Below are 21,987 nucleotides of genomic sequence, written 5' to 3' on the forward strand. Positions count from 1 at the left end.
AGGCCCAATCTTGGCAGGCTCTTCCCACTTGTGCAAGTTTTCTTTGAGGGTGATTCATAAAATCACATGTTGTCAGAGCTGGACAAGAGATCTTCAGCAACATCTATTCCAACCAGTGTTATTTACAGAGGGAAACTGAGGCTCAGAGAAGGTCCAAGGTCTTTGTCCTCATAGTTACAGTAATCATGTCCTTGAACAAACCAAATCTCTGACTTGTCCAACACATCCATTGGTCTCATGGGGTGATTTGTTGGTCCCTTCTGCCTCACTGAGGACATTTCCATCTTTTAAAAATGGACCAGGCAAGACATCCCTTCCAGGACACTACGTCATTCCCAGAAGCAGCTTTTCACTTATCAAGAATCTGTCAGGACCCAGCTGGCTCCAGCTTCCTACTCTCCTCCATGCTTGCATGAGGTCAATTGGCACCATTTGCTCTACGGTCTCCACAACCAGAAGTGAATGCAAGAATGACTGAACTAGCTACAGCTCCACATTTGTGCCCTTAGCATCTGGCCACCTGGGCTGTCAAAATGCTAGCCTTGTATCCCAGAGTGAAATGTGGGCAACTTCCTACCAGGTTCTAAGAGCAGCCTTGTGACCATGGTCCCGATTCTGGCAACTTATGACTGACCAGCCTTCTCTTAAGACAGAGGTCCTCTCAGGGGAAAAGATCCTGAGCCCCAACATGCCACCTGAGCCCCAGGTAACTAAGGAAGTGAATTTATACTTTGATTTCATTCATTTTAAGCTAAATAATTTAAATTAATTTAAACAATTGATTTTAATTAATTTAAGTTTAAATTTAAATAACCCCATGAGACTAGTGGCTACTGCATTGGAAAATGCAGATCTAGCCCTGCCTGCCTCTGCAGCCTCACCTCCCACCATGCTCCCCCTGGTTCTTTTCCTCCTGGCTTCTTTCAGACCCTCCAGTCCTTGCTCGCTCTCACCTCAGGACCTTTGCACAGGTACTTTTCTCTACCTAGAACTTCTTCCTCCCTAAACACTTTGTCTAGCTAATGCTTCTCCTTCAGATCTCTGCTCAAACATCACTTCCACAGACAAAATCCTCAAATGAAATCAGGTCTCCCTGGTGATAAATCTCACAGCATCAGGTATTCGTACTCCTAGCACTGATCACAGTTGGAATTTTAGAGGTACTGGGTGATTTCTCCCCCGCTGGCTCATAAGCTCATGAGAGCTGGGGATGAGCCTGTGTCTTTTCACTATTTCATGCCCCATGCCTAGCATGGTGTCAGGCTCACAGCAGGCCCTTGGTAGAGATTTGGGGACTGAATGAATGGGATGTTGCTGGTTGAGGAGAGACACTCAGCAAGCACGTTCTCAGAGCCAGCTGGCTGAGCACCTGGCAGTACCTAAGAGAGCGAAGCAAGTCACAGATGGTGTCTGCTGATGACCCCTAGCCTCCAAGCTTAAGGAAACACAGTGCCCCATGAAAGGCCCTGGACATTAACCTGATCGCCGATAGCCTCAACAACCCACACATCTGATCAGAGCAGAAAGTGTTTGGGGAGGAAGAAGTTCTAGGTACAGTGCTAGTAAATTCATGAGCATCTGTGGACTGGTCAACTGCCAATACCTGTGATTCACATGCCAGCTTCCCGAGCTGGTGGCAGCCTCACAACCTGATGGCGAGGGATAATGCCGTGCCTCCTGCTGGCCTGGGAGAACTGCTGATCCCTGAGTCCCAGCAGGCTCCATGCTGTGCCTCTGTTCTTCAGGAAGGATGGGTGGGTCCTCCCTGCTTCATAGCCGCAAGGGCCCCTGGAGATGGAGGCACCACAGTTCCATCTCCTGTCTCTAGGTGTTCCCTTTCCCCATCCCACAGGGCCCTGAAGGTTACATCAGCCCAGACAAGCCCTGCCCAGCCAAGCCCAAGGGGCTGGGGCCAGTGAACCCCCTCCCTCCACAGGCTGTGAGGTCCTGGTTATACGTCCCCATAGCCCCCACACTACTTCTCAACGCCTGTACCACAGTTGAATTTTTACTTGTAAGTCATTGTTTAATATCAAGCTCCTCTGCTGGCACATCAGCTCTGGGAGGGCAGGGACTACATTTGTTTCACTCACTGAAGTATCTCTAGGATTAGCACAAAGTCAGGCAAAAGAAAGGGCTCAGTAAGATTTTGCTGGAAGACTGAGCATCAAAGTACTCGCAAGAATCCTGATCAACCCTTACTCCAGCCTAATGAGCCGAGCTCTGGGCTCCGTCTCTCCCTGTTCAACATCCCCATTCTCCCGAGGCCACACTGATCTCTGCCAGTCTGTCTGGGTCCAGCTTTCCCTGCCTGTCTCTCACCAGCGTCCCAGAGTTTGGACTCTGCGGCCTTGCCCTTGATGGGCCCCCTTACTTCTGACCCTAGCATTTACTGGTGGCCCTCATAGCTCTCCTCAGGCAGGTCCAAGTGACATCTGCAGCTCCACAGCACTCCCTAGCCACCATCCTGGGCTACCCGGCTGCCCTGGGGAGGGGCCACCTTTGCAGTCCGTCTGTTTCCCTGACCCCTAGCTGGCCCCACTCCATCCAGGATTCTGCCCTGCCTCGAGGTGAGCTCCCAGCATGCCTTGCCTTGAAGTGCCCTGGCCCAGGCTGGAAGAGTGGACTTGGGCAGCGCCTTCCCTGGCCTTGTAAACAGACAGGAGTTGGGACCAGTGCTTCAGATCAGAACCAAAGTCTGTTCCTTGGTTGGGTGGAAGATGGGACACAGTGGGGTGATGCTGTTGTCTTTGAGACCAGACCTTTCCTGGAGGCTGGGAGACCAGAGTGAACAGTCTCCTCCCAAGTCTATGCCCTCCTTCATTTACCCATCATGGACCATTTTTGCTGCACACCAGGGAGCCAGAAATGACCCAGACCCCCTCCCTGGATTTCTCTGAATGCTGCTGGCCAAGGGGACAAGGAAGGCATTTCTGAAGCTACCCCTACTTCTCACAAGTCTCTGGGACCTTCCTCCAGGATTTCCTGGGATGGATCAGAAGCAACTCCCATCTGGTTTCTGATCCGCAGGACCTCTCAGCCCACACGCCCTGGTCTGTGGGCCAGGGAAGTGCTTTCACCTGACCACATCCTTCTTGCAGAATAGTAACATCTATTCATCCGTTCATAGATTACTGCCTGTTTCCTCCACCAGCATGTGAAATCCTGAGGCTCAGGGAAGGGGTCCCGACTGTCCACAGCACCTAGCATGGGGCTTAATAGATTCAATGAACAAATGAATAACTTGAGCAATGGGAGCACTGACTGGATCCACCTTCGGAGTTTTAGAAGAGGTCACCCAGCAAGCCCTCCCTCGGGGCCTGCCGCCTGCAGCTCTCAGTGGGTCACGGGGGGCACCCCTTGGTGTCCCACCAGCCAGCCAGCGCCACATTTCACCATAAGTACCGCGGCCACTGATGACCTCCAAAAAGCTGTATATATCTAGAGATGGGACAGGTGCTAGAAAATTCCTCAGTGTTGCCCAGCAGGTCCTGGACCTACGCTTCACATATAGGCTTCCTGAGCTGATGGGCGCCTGGCAGTGAGAAATGAAGCCTGCGCTTTTCCCAGGCCTGGGAGAATGCCCGGCTCCTGAGCCCAAGCAGAGCTGCCCTGCAGCTGTCTTTTCTGAACAGCTCAGCTGGTGGTCCCTGATTCGTGGATACACCACACCTCCATTCCCATCTCTAAAAGAGCCTCCCTTCCCCATCCCTGCATGTCCACAAGGCCAACGTCTGCTCAGGGTCGGCCCCGGCACAGTCCTGCCAGCCCCGCAGGACCCCTGATGAGGGTGGAGACTTCAGGAACCTGGGCGCCCTCACCCAGGTCGGTACCCTCATTCATGTCCGGATATCTCTTCCTCATTCTTCAAGTCTCAGCTCACGAGTCACCTCTGCAGGGAAGCCTGAGTCATTTCCCAGTTTTATACTCCCGAAGTCCGCTATACATACTCCCCCTGGCAGCACTGATCAAAATTTTAATGAAATTTAACTCGGCTGATTCATTGCCTGTTCCCAGAGGGGCAGGGACCATGTTGACCTTGGCTGCTCCCATCTCTCTATTCACCACCCTGCGGCTGGCACGCCATTTGTGCTTGGCTCAGACCCCTCATGCACCAGGTGAGATCCTCTGGCCACCACAAATCTCATGCAGGCACAAGGTGACAGCATCTCACCTCCTGCCCACCGGGACACCTCTGGTCCCCCATCTTGCCTCCCCGAATCCTGCTTCTCCCACAACTTCAATGTGGATGCTGCTGCAGGGTCTTGACTGGCTCCCATGCTCGCTCTGCCAAACCCAGAAATGCCTGGAAATCAGGGGCTCATGGAGAAACCTGTTCCCCCTTCTCTTCTCACCCCGAGAGGTGGTCCCGAGACACACTCTGCCAGGCTTCTCTGGAGTGCAGATTCAGGGATTAGTCACACTCAGTGGTGACAGGCTCCGTACACACTGGGTTTCCCTCCCTCCTGCTGCACTTCCCTGCCCCACCTCTCCCCGGGCATCACACCAACTCACTCAGTAGTGGCATCCAAGCCTCCGCCTCAGCCTCTGCCCTCCAGGAGCCCAGGCTGCGACAGGGCTCAGCATTGTGGGAAGAATGGAGAAACGGATGATCCTCAGCGGGACGGACGGCACGTTCCGTGTTCCCTCTGACCTTGCTCTTCCTCCAGTACCCTCTTCACCTAGCAGCTCGATTGCTGCCTCGCACTTGTCCTCTCTCGCACCTGGTTATCTGGACCCCGACACCCTGCCAGGCTCTTTCCGTGTCTTTCCCAGGCTGGTCTCTGCTGAGTCCCGGCAGCTGGCAGTTCTGTGGTGAATCTCAACATGGCCCAAATCCTTCCCGCATCCCTCACCTGCTTACCCGGGCGTCCTCAGGCACATCTCGAGCTTCCCCAGAGTTCCTCAGTCATTGCTCTGGGCCACCTGGCTGCCCTGACAAGAAGCTACCTTTTCAGTCCATCTGTTTCCCTGCCCTCAACTGCCCTGTCCCATCCAGGATTCTGACATGCCCCAGGTGAGTTCCCAGCATGCCTTGCTTCAAAGTGCACTGACCACCTGAAGGAGGTGGCTTGGCAGAGCCTTTCCTGGCCACCCAGACAGGGGCTTGGGGCCCCTCCTAACAGCAATGCACGCAGGCCAGAACTAAGATCTGGTTCCTGGTTGGAAGGCAGGTGGCACAGTGTGTGATGGGGTCATGGCCTTGACATCAGACACCTCCCCCTGCACATTTTAGATGGGAAGTTTAGTTGTCAAGATCCCACAGCCATGATTCTGGGGAAGGCATGCAAGCCCATGGGCTCCTTCGCACCTCCCTCATTCATCACCGCCTGCTCTGTGAGCCCCATCCCATGCCCGGGGCGGCAGCAGCCAGTGTGGTCCAAAGGCACTCTCTGTCTGGAAGAAGAGTCAGGTAGGGGTAATGGGCCCTTCCAGCTATGCCACCCTCTTTGCTCTGCTCTTGGTGTTACAGGGAGGCAGAGGGAACATCTGGACAGCATTACATCTTTTCACAGGGGAAGAGATGACATACCACTCATTGACTCCTGCTTGTTCCACCCCCGTCTTGGTCCAGCCCCATTTATGAACCAGGAAAACCGCCTTACGCTACAGTGAGATGTGACAACTTCGAGATAAAAGAACTAGCAGCTTCCTGTGGCCTGGAGGGCACTCGTGCCTCCCCTTGAGGTCAGGCCCCTGGCTCCCTCTCCTCCCCTGTTCGAGGGCCTGGACAGGCCTCCTGCATCACAGAGAACAAAGTTTGCAAGAGGCCAGGCCAGGATGCTTGAGGAGCCAGTGCTGGGGCCCACCCTGTACCCCAGGAGATCACATTCATGCCAACTCGTGGATGCTGTTCCATCCTCATCTCCCTCAACCTGCCCACCTGCTGCCTGAGAGCCTGGGTCCATGCCTTCCCGGCAGCCTCTCCCCCTTCGGCCTCCGTCACCCACACTCTCCTGGCCCTCCTCCTTCCTCTCTGGCCTTGCTGTCTCAGGCGTTTTGCTGAGGCCTCCTTTCATGCCCTCCTCACACTTCTGTGCCATGCAGGGTCCTGCCCAGGTCCTTAGCTCTTCTTTCCCCAGCATTCCTGCCTCTGTCTCTGGGTCCCAAGATTCCTTCTGAGGCTGTGATGATGACTCTGAATCTCAGCCTCCAGCCCTGCTCCCTCCTCTGAGTGCCCAGCCATATGGCCAGCTGTCTCCTGGGTCCCCAATCCCAACATGAATCCCTTACCTCTCCAGAATCTTCTGCTTCTCCAAGAGGTTCTTTATCCGGGGGATGAAGCCACCATCTTCCCGGCTGTCTGAGCTAGAATTTCGCACCTCATCCTTGGTCTTCCCTTACCCTCACCTCCTTCACCCAACCAATCACCAATCTCATCGATTCTACCTTTTTGTCTCCATTCCGTGCCATCTACTCCCCTCCTTTCTGACCATAGCACTCTTGAGGCCACCATGCTCGCCGTCACCTGGGTCCCAGCGATGCCTCTGGACTGGCTCCAGCTTAGCCCAGGAGCACAATGACTTTCCTCAAGTGTCAGTCTTGTGTCACCCCCTTGCTCTACATCTTTCGTTGCTCTCGGGATTGAAATCAAATTCCTCACTTTAGTACCCAAGGCTCCTCAAGGCTTGTCTCCTGCTCCCTTCTCCAGCAGCAGCCTCTCCTTTGGCTTCAGGCTTCCCACATGTAGGGCTCTGCCTCCAGCCTCCCCAGCAGGCTTCCGGGCACTTGGTGCCAGAACAGAAGCTCTGGATGGCAGGTGTCGGGAAAGGTCAGTGCCCCAAGTGAAGTAAGGGGGTGATGCCTCCGTGTGTGCCTCAGTTCCCTGTGAGTCTGATCAAAGTGAGTCAGTTCCCTGAGCCTCCTTTTAGGATTCAGAGGAGCAAGGTCCAGACCCCGGCATCACTGTGGCCCACGAGGATGACCATGGCCGAGGAGATGACTCTCCCACCACCATCCCATTCACCCATGTACACGCTTTAGACTGGACTGGAGGGGTGAGGAGCAGGACGGTGCCCATGTGCTGAGCAGTTCCTGAGTGCCAGACACTCTGCTAAGCAGTTTTGTGCTGTATCCCATTAAATCTTACTGTGAACCCTGGGCAGAAGGCTTTTTTATCATTCCCATTTCCTAGGTGTGGAAATGGAGGCCAGAGAGATTGAATAGCTTTCCCACTGTCAGCTAAAATGTGCTAGACCCTGATTTTGAACCCATCTCTATTGGATTCCAAAGTCATTGAAAACACCTGGGAGTAATTTAAAGCATGGCCGTGAGTAGGAGACTTTTGAGAGGGGGCAGTGAGAGGGAGCAGGCAGCCAAAACTGAGAGAGTGGCGATCTGGGAGAGAGATCGGGTGATGGATGGAGAAATCACTGCTCTGTCTAATCACCTTTGTTGCTCTTGAGGCAACCTGGGGGAAGGCAAGTGTGTGAGCAGGAGGGGGACACACCCTCTAGGTGCTCCTTCTTCCCCCCGAACCCTGGCTCCTTGGATGGCCTGTGGCCCAGGACACAGATGAGCAGAGAGTGTCAGGGAAGGACTTCTTAAGTCCTGCTGGTCAGAGGCTCCACCCAGGGCCTCCAAATGGGCCTCAGGGGGCAGATTCTTGCAAAGGTGAGCATTCATCATTTTTACATCTACGTTCAGATCCCTAATAAGGAAGTAATAATATTGCCAAGCCTTTACCACGCTTTCTATGAGCTAGTGAGGAGACTAATTATCTGACGACACTAATAAATGGTTATGATGTTATTAAAAATGGCACCAAGCTAGGATTAATAGGCTCATCAATTGTAGGGGATCGGGTTTAACAAGGTCCCCCACATGTGCCGTCGGGGCCCATGGTCTTGATGGATACGGGGCTGCATGGAGGCTACGGATGAGGCCCCCTCTCTTCTCCAGCTGAGAGGCAGTTTAGAAGATCTGGCTGTTGCTGGCTTTTCTGATCCAGCCCACCCCTCTTGCAAATGGCTCTTTAAAGCTCTCAGGCTGCTGGAGATGCTGTGGGTGGCAAGACTGGTGTCAGCCTTGTTCACTCCTGCACGTAGCCTCCACTCTCCGTGAGATTCCCTCTTTCTCCCCAGCCCAGCTCACCCCTGCAAACCACAGGCTCAGAACCCACCCGGAGCCCCACGCTCCAGAGCCCCACTAATAAAGCTTGGTGGGGAGTCGATAAATGGAGATACCTCTGGGGCCTGCTGATTAATTTCCATAATAATTACGGTTATTACTAATATCGGTGGCAACACCACTCTCTCCTGTTTATACTGAATTCCACAGTCTAGGAGCTGCTTCCCCCTATTCCTCACCTCCAACAACCATCTGGGAAGAACGTGGGGCAGGTGTCATTATTTTCGCTGTTGAGTTAGGAAGTGAGCTCAGGGAGATAAAGGGACTTCCTGAAACCCCCTCCCCAGTCTTGAAGGAAGAGCCTTATTAAGAGCTCACATATACAAATAAAAATAATTAGAGCAAGGACTGACACGCCGCTGTGGAACGCACATATGTGAACTCACTTAGTCCTCACGACAGCCTATGGGGGAGGCACTGTTATTACCATTCCCATTTTACAGATGAGGAAACTGAGGCACAGAGAGGTTAAGAAACTAGTCTGGGAGCACACAGCTAGGGAGTGGCAGAGTGGGGATCAAGCTCAGCCCAAGTTCATGCTCTTTACCATTAGCCTCTCCCACTAGCCTTCCCTGGCGGCCTGATATGACTCCACCGGTAAGGCTCTGCTTGGGTCTTCTTGCTCTGAGCTCCAGCCTCCTTCCCTTCCCAGCTCCCCTCCGACAGGGGCAGAAAGGCTACCGGAAGAAGGCCCCGCTGCTGCCTGCCTGCACTTGGAGAACCAAGGTGATGATAATCCTTTCAGCCAGTGCTTTTCAGACAGCAAAGACTACCTGCACGAACCTCCCTCTGCCCTGGGTCCTGGGGTCAGATAGCTGTTTGCAGAGGGTGGAGCCCAGGGCTGCAGAAGCAGAGAGCCTCCAAAGAACCTTGAAGCCCCGGCTCCACTGCTTGTTAGCTGGGACCCTGCACCTCTCTCTGCCTCAGCCTCCTTGTCTGTTAAATGGGTGGTAGTAACAGTACCTGCCTCACTGGGTTGTAAGGATAAATGAGAGAAGGAATCTGAGGGGTCAGGTACAGAGCAGGTCCTTGCATGTGTGAGCAGATCTTTGATGGAAAATGCTTTTGGAAAGTTTTGGGGCCCGAGCTGGAAGGCAGGTAATGTTGAGTTTGTGCCACGTGAGCCTGTTCCGATGTCACCTCACTTAATTCCTGCAACAACTGTAGGAACTGTCCTAATTGTTAATTCTTCCAGTTTTAGAAGTGAAGGAATTAAGGCTCAGCAGGATTGACGAACTTACCCAGTTATGTACCTATTAGTTGGTAAAGCTGGGACTTGAGCTCCAGGTCTATCGAACCAGAGCCTGGGCTCCTAAATACTGTGATGTGTGTCTTTACAGCATCTTACGAGCTCCCCCTCTTATGGAGGGCTTGCTGTGGGCCGTGCCCTGTTCCTGGTGCTTCCTGAGAAGCACAACAAGCCCATGAGAAAGAGGGAATTAGCACTCATTCGACAGATGAGGAAAGCACTTACAGAGGTCCAGCGACTTGCTCCTGTTTACATAGCCAATGAATGAGGAACCAGGATTCGAACCCAGGGCCTCCTGACTCCCCCATGCTGGGGTGTCCCTAGACTGTGGCTTCTCTCTGTCTTCCTCCCAGGGCCCTCCAACCAGCTGCTCCCTCTCCTGAAAGCCCCACCTGCCTGCTGTGGCTTCTTGCTTCCTGGGTCCTCCCCCATCTCAAGCAGAGTTATGAGTCTGTCTCCTTGGTACCTATGTCCTGAGCCTTGCTCATCCCCTTCATCCCAGTCCTCAGCTCCCTGGACCAGCTGTCTTCCCCCTGGACCCAAGGCAGTGACAGTTGCCTGTGTCTGACAGTTTGGTGAACTGTTTTGTATTGATACCTCGCCCTCAGGGCTGGAGCATCCTTTCGTAGCTCTTAAGGGAGTAGAAGGCAGTGGTGGTGGTGGGGGGACCCTTCCAGAGCAAGCTCATCCAAGACACCAGTGGGGATGGTTCTGAGTCATACGGGGACCCGTGCATGTGTGCTTGTATAGAGGGGAACATCTAGGAGTCGGAGAGCATGAACAAGTCAGGCTTGAAGTCACAGACTCTATCTCCATCTCCCTTGCCCCAGGAACCCCATCTGCCAGGATGTCCCCCACCCCCAATGGCCAAGCCTCCCAGGGAGGGAGTGGGTCCTCAGCTCCCCCGACCCACCGTGCTCCTGTCCCACTTACATGGTCGATAAGCTCCTTGATCATGCCATTCCACTGGCCCTTGTCATCCTGCGCCCCATATTTCCCATCCTCCACCAGCCGGATCTCGTAGGAGAAGCCCAGGATGTGGGCCAGTTCTTTGAGCAGATCGATGCAGTAGCCCTCGAATCGGTCATTTCCGAACAGGGTCCTGTCAGACTTCCGGAACATGACAAAGGGCTCCTCCTGTGGGGACAGATGGGAGAGGAGTGATGAAGGCGAGGCCAGCTGGGCCACAGAGCCTGGGCTAGGTCTTCTGTGAGGATGTTCTAAGCCATCTTCGGAGTGGCTCAGAAGAATGGCCTGCCTGTAATAACCTATAATGAAAAAGGATATGGAAAAGAATACATATACATGTATAACTGAATCACTATGCTGTACCCCAGAAACTAACACAACATTGTAAATAAACTGTACTTAAAAAAAAAAAAAACAAAAACGAAGAGGGAAAGGGCCAACTTTGTGCCTCACCGACAGCCACCTGTGGACGTGCCCACAGGACTCAGTAGGTCCTTACTGATTTGATTGTCCACAGGTCACAGAGCTGGTGGAACAGGGCTTTGAACTCAAGACTGACTCTGAATCTCATGCTCTCTGCTGCACCATCCACACAGGCTAATAGTTCTCAAAGTGTGGTCCCTGGACCAGCAGCATCACCAGGGAACTTGTCAGAAATGCACATTCTCTGGCCCCACCCAGACCTACTGAACCAGAAACTTGGATGGGTGCCACCATGTTTTAAGAAGCCCTCCAGGAGATTCTGAGGTCTGCTCAAATGGAAGCACACTACTGCAGAAGGCCCTTTCTCGTTTCCTCCCTGACTGCTCCCCAACCTCCTGTTTTAAAAGACTACATCTTCAGGTGCCCTGGTAACCTTCCTCTCTTTCCAAGGATCTAGTCCCCAGTGTTAGGATCTGCCAGTGAGTGACTCCTGCTAACTTTGACAGTCTGCATGACTAGGTGGATGTGCCAGGCACTAATAAATTAACAACTGAGACAGTGCTTGTGGAGGGCCCAGCGCCGAGCCCAGCAGAGCCCAGCAGAGCCCAGCAGAGCCAGAGGGCTCCGTGGAGTGTAGCTATATTGCTTCACTTAACTTTCATCTCAACCTTCCGGGGGTAGATACGAGAACCCCATTCTCTAGATGCAGCAAGTAGATTCACAAAGGCAGGTGACTTCACAGGAGGCCACCCAGCTAGCAGAGAGAGAGGAGCTGAACTCAGGCTGGTGTGGCCCCAGAGTGGGAGCGCTTAACTCCTTACTGTGCCGGGGGTCCTGAGTCATGTAGTGCTTCTCTCTAGGGGGCAGGGGGTCCTCAAAGATGGCTTGTGGGTCCAGCGCACAGGTGACAGTGGCCCCACATCAGGCTCCCTCCTTTCCCAGGTGATGGGGAGCCTGTGAAGGGCTTTGGAAGGGCACAACTCTGTCTGATTTCTCATTTAAAAATAACCCTTGGCAAGCCTGCAAAAAATAACTAGGAGGAGAGGCAGGAAAACTGATGGAAAGAAGCAACTGATCTCATCCAGTCTGAGATAAAACAGAGTAAGGAACTTCAGTGCGTGGGCTGAATGCACAGCAAACTCACCATTTATTGAGTTCCTACTATGCACTGTATGCTGATTTAAATCACAGCTGTTCGATTTAAGCCTCACAAGCTTCCAAGACAAGTGACATTATCCCCATTTGATAGATGAAGAAATTGAGGCTCAGAGAAGGTCAGTAAGTTTTCCAAGACCACACAGGATGGAGTCCAGGTTCAGTCCTTCCTGTCTGTAGCTCCTTGGCCTCCTTCTGGGGTGTAACCTTCCCCCAAGCCACCTTGGCACCCCCACATGTCAGAATGCCTCAAGCCTTCAGCTGATAAGTGACAACCATTAGTTGACAGAATGCACGTGTGCCTAGAAGTGCCTCATCATTCTCTCAATTGGCGGGGCCATTCCTCTGTGGGCCGCTGGAGCCAGATGAGCAGTGAAGGGCCCTTACCGGGGGTAGAACGGGGATCCTTGGGTGCAAAAACCCACTGGCAGCCTCTTGCCTAGCTCCCGCAGCGGCAGGCAGACTTGATTCTCTGGCCCTGGTTCCCCAGCAACGCTACCTCTCAATATCCCATCCTATCCTCTCACTGATTCGCTGTAGATTTTCAACAGTCCTTTGGGATGCTTCAGAGAAAGGGCAAGGGAGTGTCTGAATCCCCATGGGGTTCCCACCTCTCTAGGGATTCTGAGAAAACCACTTCTCAGTCTAATTGGGTTGAAAGCTGGGTCCTTTGGCTAGACACTATGCTAAATTCAGTGCCTCCCATCCCAGTAGACAGCCCACAAGGTTGGAGAAAAGAGTCCAGGAGGGGCCGGGGAAGGTGCTGGGACTACGTGGGAGGAAGGGGACTTAGGCTAGCGTGCACGCTGCCTTTGTGCCAATTAGACCCTGGGAAGGTGCTGCCCAGAACCCTGGCACGGGGTCTGGTGACAGGGCCTGGGTGGGGTTTCAATCCCATCTCATCTGTTAGGTCAGATGCTCTCGTGCAGTGAACGAACTGCACCACTGCACCTGGTGGCCCTGATGTTAGCTCAGGGAAAGAATTAGAGAGAAGGTGCCTTCTTTGCCGGGAGAATCACGAACCACACATAGATTTCTGAGCAAAATCTACCTCCTTCTGTAACATGGGGATAATAATAGAACCTACCTGACAGGGTTGTTGTGAGGATTAGATGAATCAATCTGTGGAAAGCACTTAGAACAGTTCCTGGCAAATGTAAATTGCATTATATTATTATTATTAACAATAATAATATCGCTATCATCCTTCTGTGCACTGGGTGGCTTGTGTTGCAGTGACCTTTCCAGCCTAGAGACCATGCCCAGTGTCACCAAAGGTTAAAAGTCGCAGCTAGGAGCGCAGTACTATTTCGGGGAAGGTCCCTGTGATGGCTCACTTCCTGACCCGGCCTCTGAGCCCCTCCTGGCCCTTTCCTCTAAAATTAGCACTTCATTTGTGAAGCCACCACAGGCCCAGAATCTATACATCTCCATATAAATACGCTGCCTTCGGAGCAGCTGTAAAATGCCATTAATTTCGGGAAGTGCTTTGCGGATGGCATACATATTTAACAGCCAAAGCCCAGAGCATTAAAATGGTGCTCGCCTTAGTAATGTGTCTCTAGACCTGCAACATTTCCTAGGGGGTAATTCTGAACTCCGCCAACTACTTATTCATGGACTATTTCACAATTTATTACTGGAAATGTCCAGACAGCCAATTCACAAGCTCTCTCGGCTGCTAATCGATTGCTCAGTGAAGGTGCCCTCAATTTCATAACTTCACGCTCTCCTATTGCTCTGGGAGAACAGCCGGAGGAACAGGGGTAATATTTCTCTGCAACAAGTCACAGGAAACAGGGGTCCAGAAAAATAACCTTTTCTGACTTTTCATCGCCAGGGCTCTTAGTCTAGTTCCGCCAACGTGAGAGCCACACCTGACGCTAAGCTTCTCCCAGCGATGGGACCTGTGGAGTTGGAAGAGGGGCTCTTGAGGAAGAGCCGAGGGTTAGCTACCTAAGAGCTGTGTTCCCAAGCCCCCTTCCGGCTTAGGCCGTCTTAACACACACCCACACACGCGTGCATGTGTGTGCGCACAACACCACTGGCACGAATACGCTGTATTCTCGGATGTTCTGCCCTGCTCGGACAGAGGCCAAGGACCCTGGCCCCCAGGGCTTGGCTGCTGCCAGTCAGAACCAGGACAGAGCATTAGGAGTCCAGTCGTCTCAGCAGGTGGGGCCTAGAGTGGTCCCCAGCCTGGGGTGGTCCTCCTAGCCACAGCCTGGCCTCCTTAGCCTTCCCCTCCCCTGTGCTGGGTACGCAGGTCCGGCCTGCCTGGCAGTTGAGTCCAAATGGATCACGATGTGCACATGGCACAAACACACCCATCGCTGCGTGTCCAGACACCTGTGCACAGCCAGTCCCACTTCTGCACAGGTACCCACATGCGTGCTGACACTGCTACTCATTCCAGCGGCCCCAAGAAGCCCGAACCTGCCAAATCAGGGCCCCTCAGGAGTGAGTTGAGTGTGTTTTCTCAGTGTGTGAGCTGAGCTTTGGGCAGATGAATTTTTCATGAGTTCATGGAAGAGCGGAACCTGAACAGAGGCTGAGGCTAGGCAGAAAGAGGGTGGGGAAGGCAGATTTCCAGTTTCTTACTGCTGCTGCTTCAGCCTCAGGAATGGGAAAGAAACTGTGGCTGAGGGACCAGACAGGGCGGGGTCCAGGCTCTGTCTATCTGTGTGTCCAGGGTAATGCACCCTTAGCCCCTACGTCGGGGATTCAGGATGGGGGAGAAGGGAGGGCCCTTAGGGGCAGCCCACACATCTCCCTATGCTCTCTGCCACACCCAGATTCCAGAGACAAAAAGAGGAACAGACACCCCTCTCATCAGGGCCTCGGGTCCAGCCCTGTTCTCCAGAGGCAAAGCTGGTGGATGTTCCTGTACTCAGGCTTGGTACCTGCCTGTCACTCAAAGCGCTGTTGCCCTGACAACACGCTTCCAGACAGGCAGGGGCCAGCGCTCTCCCAGGAGGTGCTGGCCCTGCTTTCAGGCTGCCAGGCTTGGGGTTGGGTTTTCAGCCAGAGCAGCTGGGCTGGGCCAGGCTGGGCCACACCCTGTAACTAGTCCCGGAGAGCCCAAGCTGAGACAATCTCCCCACCCCTATCCAGGGCTCTGGGACAAGCAGACCATGCTGAGACTTTCATAAGACTCTAAGGACATTTTCAGCTGGACACAGAGAGTTTCTTGGAGACTAGTGTAAAGGCTGTGTGTCACACCCTCTGTCCCTGCTCTGCCCCCCTGGAAAGACTGGGCTTCTTCAGACCCAACCCTCCTGTGCTCTCTGTGCAGGGGGGAAGGAGACAGCTGAATCATGGGTCACTCCCAGACCATGTGAGTATCTGACACTGCTTAATGGGGTTAAGATGTTCGGAGGGACATCTGCTTCATGTGGGTCAGCAGCTATATCGGAGGTCAAGGCATAGGAGTCCAGGGGTAGGGAACTACCATGATGGCAGGTCCAGGGGCTCAGACTTTGGTAGAGGCAGGGGATGAGGTGGTAGCTGGGATGTGGAGTTTAAAATATCAGTAGGAGATTAGAGCTATGAGGGGCTCAGGAGGTCACAAGCCCTAATATTTTCAGGGATCAGTCAGGAAACATCTGTATAAGAAGTAGCCAAGTGTGAACAATAGGGAGTGATGGGGTCTGTGGTGAGCCAGGCCTGAAAGGCATTCAAATACAAGCTCACACCAGTGTTCACAGCAGCCCTATTTACAATAGCCAAGACATGGAAGCAACCCAAATGTCCATTGAAAGATGACTGGATAAAGAAGTTGTTGTATATTTATATAATGGAATACTACTCAGCCATGAAAAAGAATAAAACAATGCCATTTGCAGTCACATGAATGGACCTGGAGATTGTCATACTAAGTAAAGTAAGCCAGAAAGAGAAAGAAAAATACCATATGATATCACTTATATGTGGAATCTAAAAAAAAAAAAGGACACAAATGAACTTATTTGCAAAACAGAGACAGACTCACAGACATAGAAAACAAATTTATGGTTACCAGGGAAGAAAGTGGGGAGGGTGAAGGTATAAATTGGGAGTTTGGGATATGCAGATACTAACTAGTATATATAAAATAGATAAACAACAATGTCCTACTGTATAGTACAGGGAACTATATTCAATACCTTGTAATGGCCTATAATAAAAAAGATTATGTAAAGGAATACATATACATACACACACACACACACACACACACACATATATAAAACTGAATCACTTTGCTGTACACCAGAAATTAACACAACATTGTAAATCGACTATACTTCAATTAAAAAAAAATACAAGCTCAAAGTTTATAATGCACCCAGTGCTAGACAGAGATAACCTCTGTGACCATGGTCAGGGGTCAGTCTTCAGTGATGCTCGGGGCTCTGCTTGCGGATGGAAGGTGGGGTTTTCTCTAGAACTCTCATTCTGCTTATTTTCTTAAACCTGTGCTTACTGGGGACTGGATCTGTAATCAGTAACAACAGCAGCTCTGACTTAGACCACAGACACTCTGTGCCATTTATTTCTATTCATCAGTACATCCTCTCAGCTCCATAAAGTAGCACAGTTATTTACCACCTCTCTTTCTCAGGTGGGGAAACGGAGGCACAGAGTGGTTAAGCAGTTTTCCAGGGTCCTACAGCTAGTGAACAGTAAAGCCAGGACTCAGACCCAGTTTGAGTCTCTTAACCATCCCACAGTCCGGCCCCTGTGTCCTGGTCACACTTGCATGTCCTCGAGAGCAGCTGGGCTCGTGTTTGCCTGGATGGCGAGTGGTGGAACAGATGGAGCTGTGCCCAGGCTGCGGGCCAAGAGGGACTTCTTTCCTTCCCTCTCCCCTGGGATGCTGAGAGCCAGCGGGATGTTGCAGTGCAGGGAGGACCCCCAGTGAGCAACTGAGTGCAGCAGGTTGAGGCCTTTGCAAGAAGTTTCCAGAATTGACCAAGAAGCTAGTGAGAATAGCACAGGATGTCTGCGCAGTTCTGCCTCTGCTGATGTAGAAAAATCCCTTGCGGGTTTACAGAAGGGATTTGAAATCAGGCTGCTGCCATTTTAATAAAAATTTAACCCTGTGGTCTTTGAAGGTGTGTATTTTGCATTCTTTTGGTAGATTATCTTTAGCTCCCCTCTTACCCTTGGAGTATTGTTCTGTGGCTGAATCATCCCAGCCCATTTAATCATCTCCCCTAATCTCTCCGAGCATACTAGTTTCACCTTTTTTTAATCTTGGCTTCTGCAAAGTGTTTTATTTATATCTCACATTTTATGCAGCTCTGCTTTTAATCTTTTACCACCTTTTTATTATTTTATTTTTACCCTTTTATATTTTAGCTTTGTCACACTTTTATCCTTTTGCTTTCTGACATTTTGGTTTTACATTTTTCACCTTCTCTAGCCAGGGCTGTTAATTATTTATTTTAATTTTTCGTCTCTCATGATAGCTTTCCTTTTTATCTCATTCCTTATTTTCACTTTTCTCTTTCTTATTTTCCTTTTAACCTTTCTATTTTGCCCTCTCTCAACTCTCCTTTTATCTTTTCTCTTTTTATCAACATCAATATTCCTTTAATTGCTCATCACTCTTCATTCTCATCCCTTTGCTCTTTTTATTTATGTCTTTTTATTCTCAATCTTTAAATTTTTCAAATATTTCTTTTCCACTCCTGATGAGATCTTCTGACTTACTGGTTTTTAGTCTGATATATATATATTTTTTTAGTTAACAAAAGGTCAATCAATGAAGGCAAGCAGGACATATGGTTTCAGAGAAGATGCCGGTGGGGCAGTCTCACTCCCAAAAGGTGGGGATGCAGCTCTATATCTCCCCCCAAGCTTCTCATCCTGGCTCCATCAGCAGCATGTCCAGAACTGTTAGGTCTCCATCACCTTTAACATGGATTTACATAGTCGTGAGACTAGGGATGAGACCACAGGCTACAACTGCTCCTCATGAGCTGATGGTGCCCTGGATTCCGAGGATGACGGATTCTAACTAGTACATCCCTTCCTCCCCCAGGGTGCCCGCCACCCGGCCACTGAGCATATACCCGGTGAGTCACACTAGCCCTGCTCCCAGGGCCCATCCTGTGGCAGCCTTACTTTATCCGAGTAACACAAACTGGCTTGAACTACCCCCCCCCCTTTTTTTTGGTAGAGAATGACCGCAGTACATTGTCCTTACAAACATTTGCTTTATTATAAGGAGAAGCTGTCCAGGGCCAGAATTATCCTCCAAGGGTCTTTGGTCAGAATCCCCGGGGCTGTGACTGGGCTGCCTTCCCCCCACAGGACTCAGCTTGGGCCCAAGAGCAGTGCTGAGTCTCTGAGAGGGTGAGCCTGGAGCCTCTGGACACCCTGGAGGCTCTTCCAGGAGGGGCTGATGCACATGGAGTGGGCACAGCACTGGCCAAAGGAGCCCAGCAGCCTGTGTGTCCTGCTGGCCCCAAGGTCCAAGATGCACAGAGCCTGGGAGACCCCAAAATCTGTTCCTTGGGTTGAAATGGTCAGAAGGAAAGCACTATTCAGTCCTGGGCAGTCGTGGGTAGGGTGGCGGGGAGAGCGCTTAGGATGGGACACTGGATGATGGCACGTGCATGGGCTCCCAGCACCCGCTGGGCTCTCTGGGTGTGGCCACAGCACCCGCCATGGCTTGGGGGGACCACTGCTTCCCTGCAGTGGAAGGGGTGGACCTCGAGTCCTGGTGTGGAGGGCAGGTTAACCCTCCTTACTTCCCCTATCACGGTTCCTACTCAGGCATCAGGGGCTCAGTGAGGGTGAGATGTAAACACACAGGCCTCCGCAGAGGAGCTGGCCAAGCAGGTCCCAGGCCGGCCCACTCTGACTTTAAGAGGCTGCTCACAGTCACCTTCTGGGGTCTCTCGCCTGTGGCTGTGAGCAGTGTTGCTGTGTTCCGACTGCTCTCTGGGGGCTTTCTGAGGGACCCTCACCGTTTCCACCTTCCTGCAGCCCCCCACCTCCTCCAGCCTCCCAGCAGCCTCCTAAGAGGTGCCTGGTCTACTCTGGGTCGGGTTGTAGGGGACCCCTGACGGCCCGCCTGCCCACAGCTCCAGCCCCTTCACAGGGCTGCAGCTCTTACCAGCACGGTGGTGACGATGAGGGACCTGTTTGTCAGAGAGTCAGTGACGTTGGGACCTCGGCCTTTGGCGACCTCTGTGATGTTGAGCCCCTCGGCAGGACTCCACACCCCGACCTGGATGGACAGACAGACAGAGAACAGGGGCTGAGTCCACAGTCTCCCATCCTTTCTCCACCCCAATGAGCTGCTGGTCGTCTCGCTCCCATTCTTCATGAGTATCGTCATCACCGATGTCTTTTGAGCCAACCTTTCTGGCAACCCCGCTGCCTCCCTCCTTCCCAGAGGAAGCCTCCAAGGTGTTGAGTCTCCTGAATCCTGCTGCCTCCCCATTTGCTGGGAAACCCGTCACAGCTGGAAGGGAAAATGTAAAACATAAAGACAGCCTGGGACCACAGTGGAAACCAGCCTAGGGTAGAGCAGATGCCAGGAGAAAGTCAGGGTCAGAACCAGGTCCTGCCCTGGGACAGAGTCATTCCGAGCCTGGGGCAGCATCCCGCTTCCTGGGGCAGACGTGGGCACCCAGCTGCTCACTCACGGGGTCTCAGCCCCAGTGCCAGCTCTGGGGCCAGATGCCTCCCAAAGCCCAGGACAGGGCCTGGAGCAAAGGGAGACGTTCACTAGGCAACTGTGGAAGGAGAACAGGGACAACGAGATGTGTCATGCGCAGGAAGGCGGGCTGCGCAGGAGGCTGGTCTGGGTAGCTATTCTGGGGATGGTAGAACAGAGCGGGGCAACCCTCACTGGGGGCGTTGGATGCCACTGGGTTTGAAGGCAGTTTGCTCTGTGGTTTTACTTCTAAAGTTGGCAGATCCCCTGGCCGAAGTGGCATAATCTCTGTCCCACAGTGTCCTTGTGGATATCAGGCCTGAGGCTGGAGGGAGGCAAGGGAAGATCAAGTTTACAAATCGTTCTAAAGCCCTGGACCTCCTGAAGCTCCTCTGAGACCCAACTCTGCCCAGCTCTTCACCCATCCCAGCTCCTCTCTCTCCAGGAAGGTTTTGGCCTGCCCATTCTGTCCTTGGCCCATTTGTGGGGGTACTCAGGAAACTTAATCAATTAAAGAGAGGCCGAATGCAAACATCCCATTAAGAGAGCTGTGCAAAGCAGATAGCAGAGAGACATGTAATTATGCTTGGGTAATTCTGCCTTAATCCTCCCAAAGCCACCGGCTGGAGCTGGCTGGATCAGCTATGACCCGGCTTAGCAAACAGAAGCGATGAGAGGCAGAACGGCTGTGTTTGGGGGCTCAGCACCCTCTCCGGGCAGCATCTCTGTCTATGCAGACCCCCCCAGAGCCATGAGGAGGGGAGACAAGCTGACAGCATCAAAGAGGCTCTTCTCTCAAGGGGGCGGAGCTCAGAGCTGCGTCCAGCACGAGGGACCCTAGTGACACGCCTGGGCGCAGGAGGCGCTCAACAAGCAGCCGGCTGGTGGCCAAATGGACAGCAGGGACCCTCGCCCCAGCAGGCATCTGCTGAGCTCCAACAGCAGGACCTGCTAGACACCAGGTGCCATGGATCTGCGAGAACACTTAGACTGAGGAGGACCCAGCCTTCAGGGGCTCTCTGTCCACAATCCGGTTGGCTGTGACCAGGAGCCTCTGGTGGGGCCTCAGCGGGTCAACCTGTGTCTGGGTAGAGCAGAGAGGTTTGCTCGAGTATCAGCTGTGGTCGATTTGTACCTGCTGCCGGAGGGCTGGTGGGAAATGTGGGTAGGCTCAGATGGCAAGAGTGCTCTGATGGGCAATTACTGATGCCTGCCATGGGCACGGGATGGGGAGGTGGTGGTAAACGTGTTGTCTAATTGCCATCCTTAGAATTTAGGCTATCCCCAGAGATGGAGAGCTGAGAGCAAAAATGAGACAGCTACCTGAGTGACAACTATTGAGGAGTCCTGCCAGAGGGGGAAGGGGGTCCCCAGCACTGTGGGACTTTAAAGAGGAGCTGGCAGAGTGCTTGATAGGATAAAGTTTGAATAGGGTTGGACCAACTGGCCTGGATGATCTTGGGAGCAGAGGGCACAGCGCCTGTTCTTAAAGGACTGATGCTACATGTGCCTGAAAGACTTGCCGAGGAATGGGGAGCTTGCCCCGGCCACCCCTCCCCAGCACAGTGGCCCCATGAGTCTGTGGGACACTCAGGAGTGAAGGAAATCACTTTGGCCACAGAGTGCAACCCAAGCCGAGCCTGTGGGAATGAACCAAGGAAACAGAGGCCACTTCTGCAACCGGGGTGATCACGTGGGCACAGGCTCAGAGGTGCAAGAGGGAAGGGGTATGACTGGGTCATGAGGAATGTTTGAGGGATCAGTGGAGACTAGGCCTGGAGCGGTAAGGCATTTCTTGGAGAGCCTTAAAGGCCGGGGTGAGGGGCTAATGCCAAACACTTCAGCACTGGGGAGCCACGTGCAGTTCCAGGGTGGGGTGGAGCTGTGCTTTGGGTAGCTTCATTGGTGTGTACACTCGAGATGGGTGGAGGGCTCAGGAGTGGAGGTGGGAAGCCAGGTGGGGGTGTTAAAATGATCCAAGGAAGGGGCCTGGGCCAGGGAGGGCAGGGGAGGAGAGCAGAGAAATGCAGGGCTTCTGAAGGATCACGGGCACCAGAGCTGGCCCCTCCACTTCCGGCCTCTGCTCCTTGCATTGTATATCCCCGCCTCTCCCAGGGACCACCCTACTGTGGGAGAGGGTGTGGCTGAGCTCTTGGCCGCAAGGTCCCAGGGAATGCTGGGAATCGGGGGCTAAGGCTAAACCCCGTCTCAGCCCAGCAGCCTGGCTCTGTCAGACTAGGCTGAAGGCTCCCAGGGAAGAGAACTGGCCCCTTTTCTATGGTAGCCAGATGGGAGGCCCAGCTCTGGGGGCCTGCTTTCTTTGCTTGAAATTCCCTGGAATCACAGAGGCCTTGGAAGCCTAGGGTGGGGAGTTCAGAATCCATGCACTTCAACCTCTCTCCAAGGG

General features: G+C 52.8%; 1 protein-coding gene across 1 annotated transcript in view; it reads right to left on the reverse strand.

Moving 5' to 3' along the window:
- Positions 1-21,987, reverse strand: part of GRIK3 (glutamate ionotropic receptor kainate type subunit 3) — a 225,596-nt gene that overhangs the window by 32,464 nt on the left and 171,145 nt on the right. The window contains exons 9-10 of the mRNA XM_032495980.1: positions 19,035-19,148; positions 10,313-10,516 (exon numbers count right to left, since the gene is read on the reverse strand). Coding sequence (XP_032351871.1) covers positions 10,313-10,516; positions 19,035-19,148 — 318 coding nt within the window. The remainder of the gene's footprint in view (positions 1-10,312; positions 10,517-19,034; positions 19,149-21,987) is intronic.

This window comes from Camelus ferus, chromosome 13, assembly GCF_009834535.1.
Source record: "Camelus ferus isolate YT-003-E chromosome 13, BCGSAC_Cfer_1.0, whole genome shotgun sequence".
Lineage (NCBI taxonomy): Eukaryota > Metazoa > Chordata > Mammalia > Artiodactyla > Camelidae > Camelus > Camelus ferus.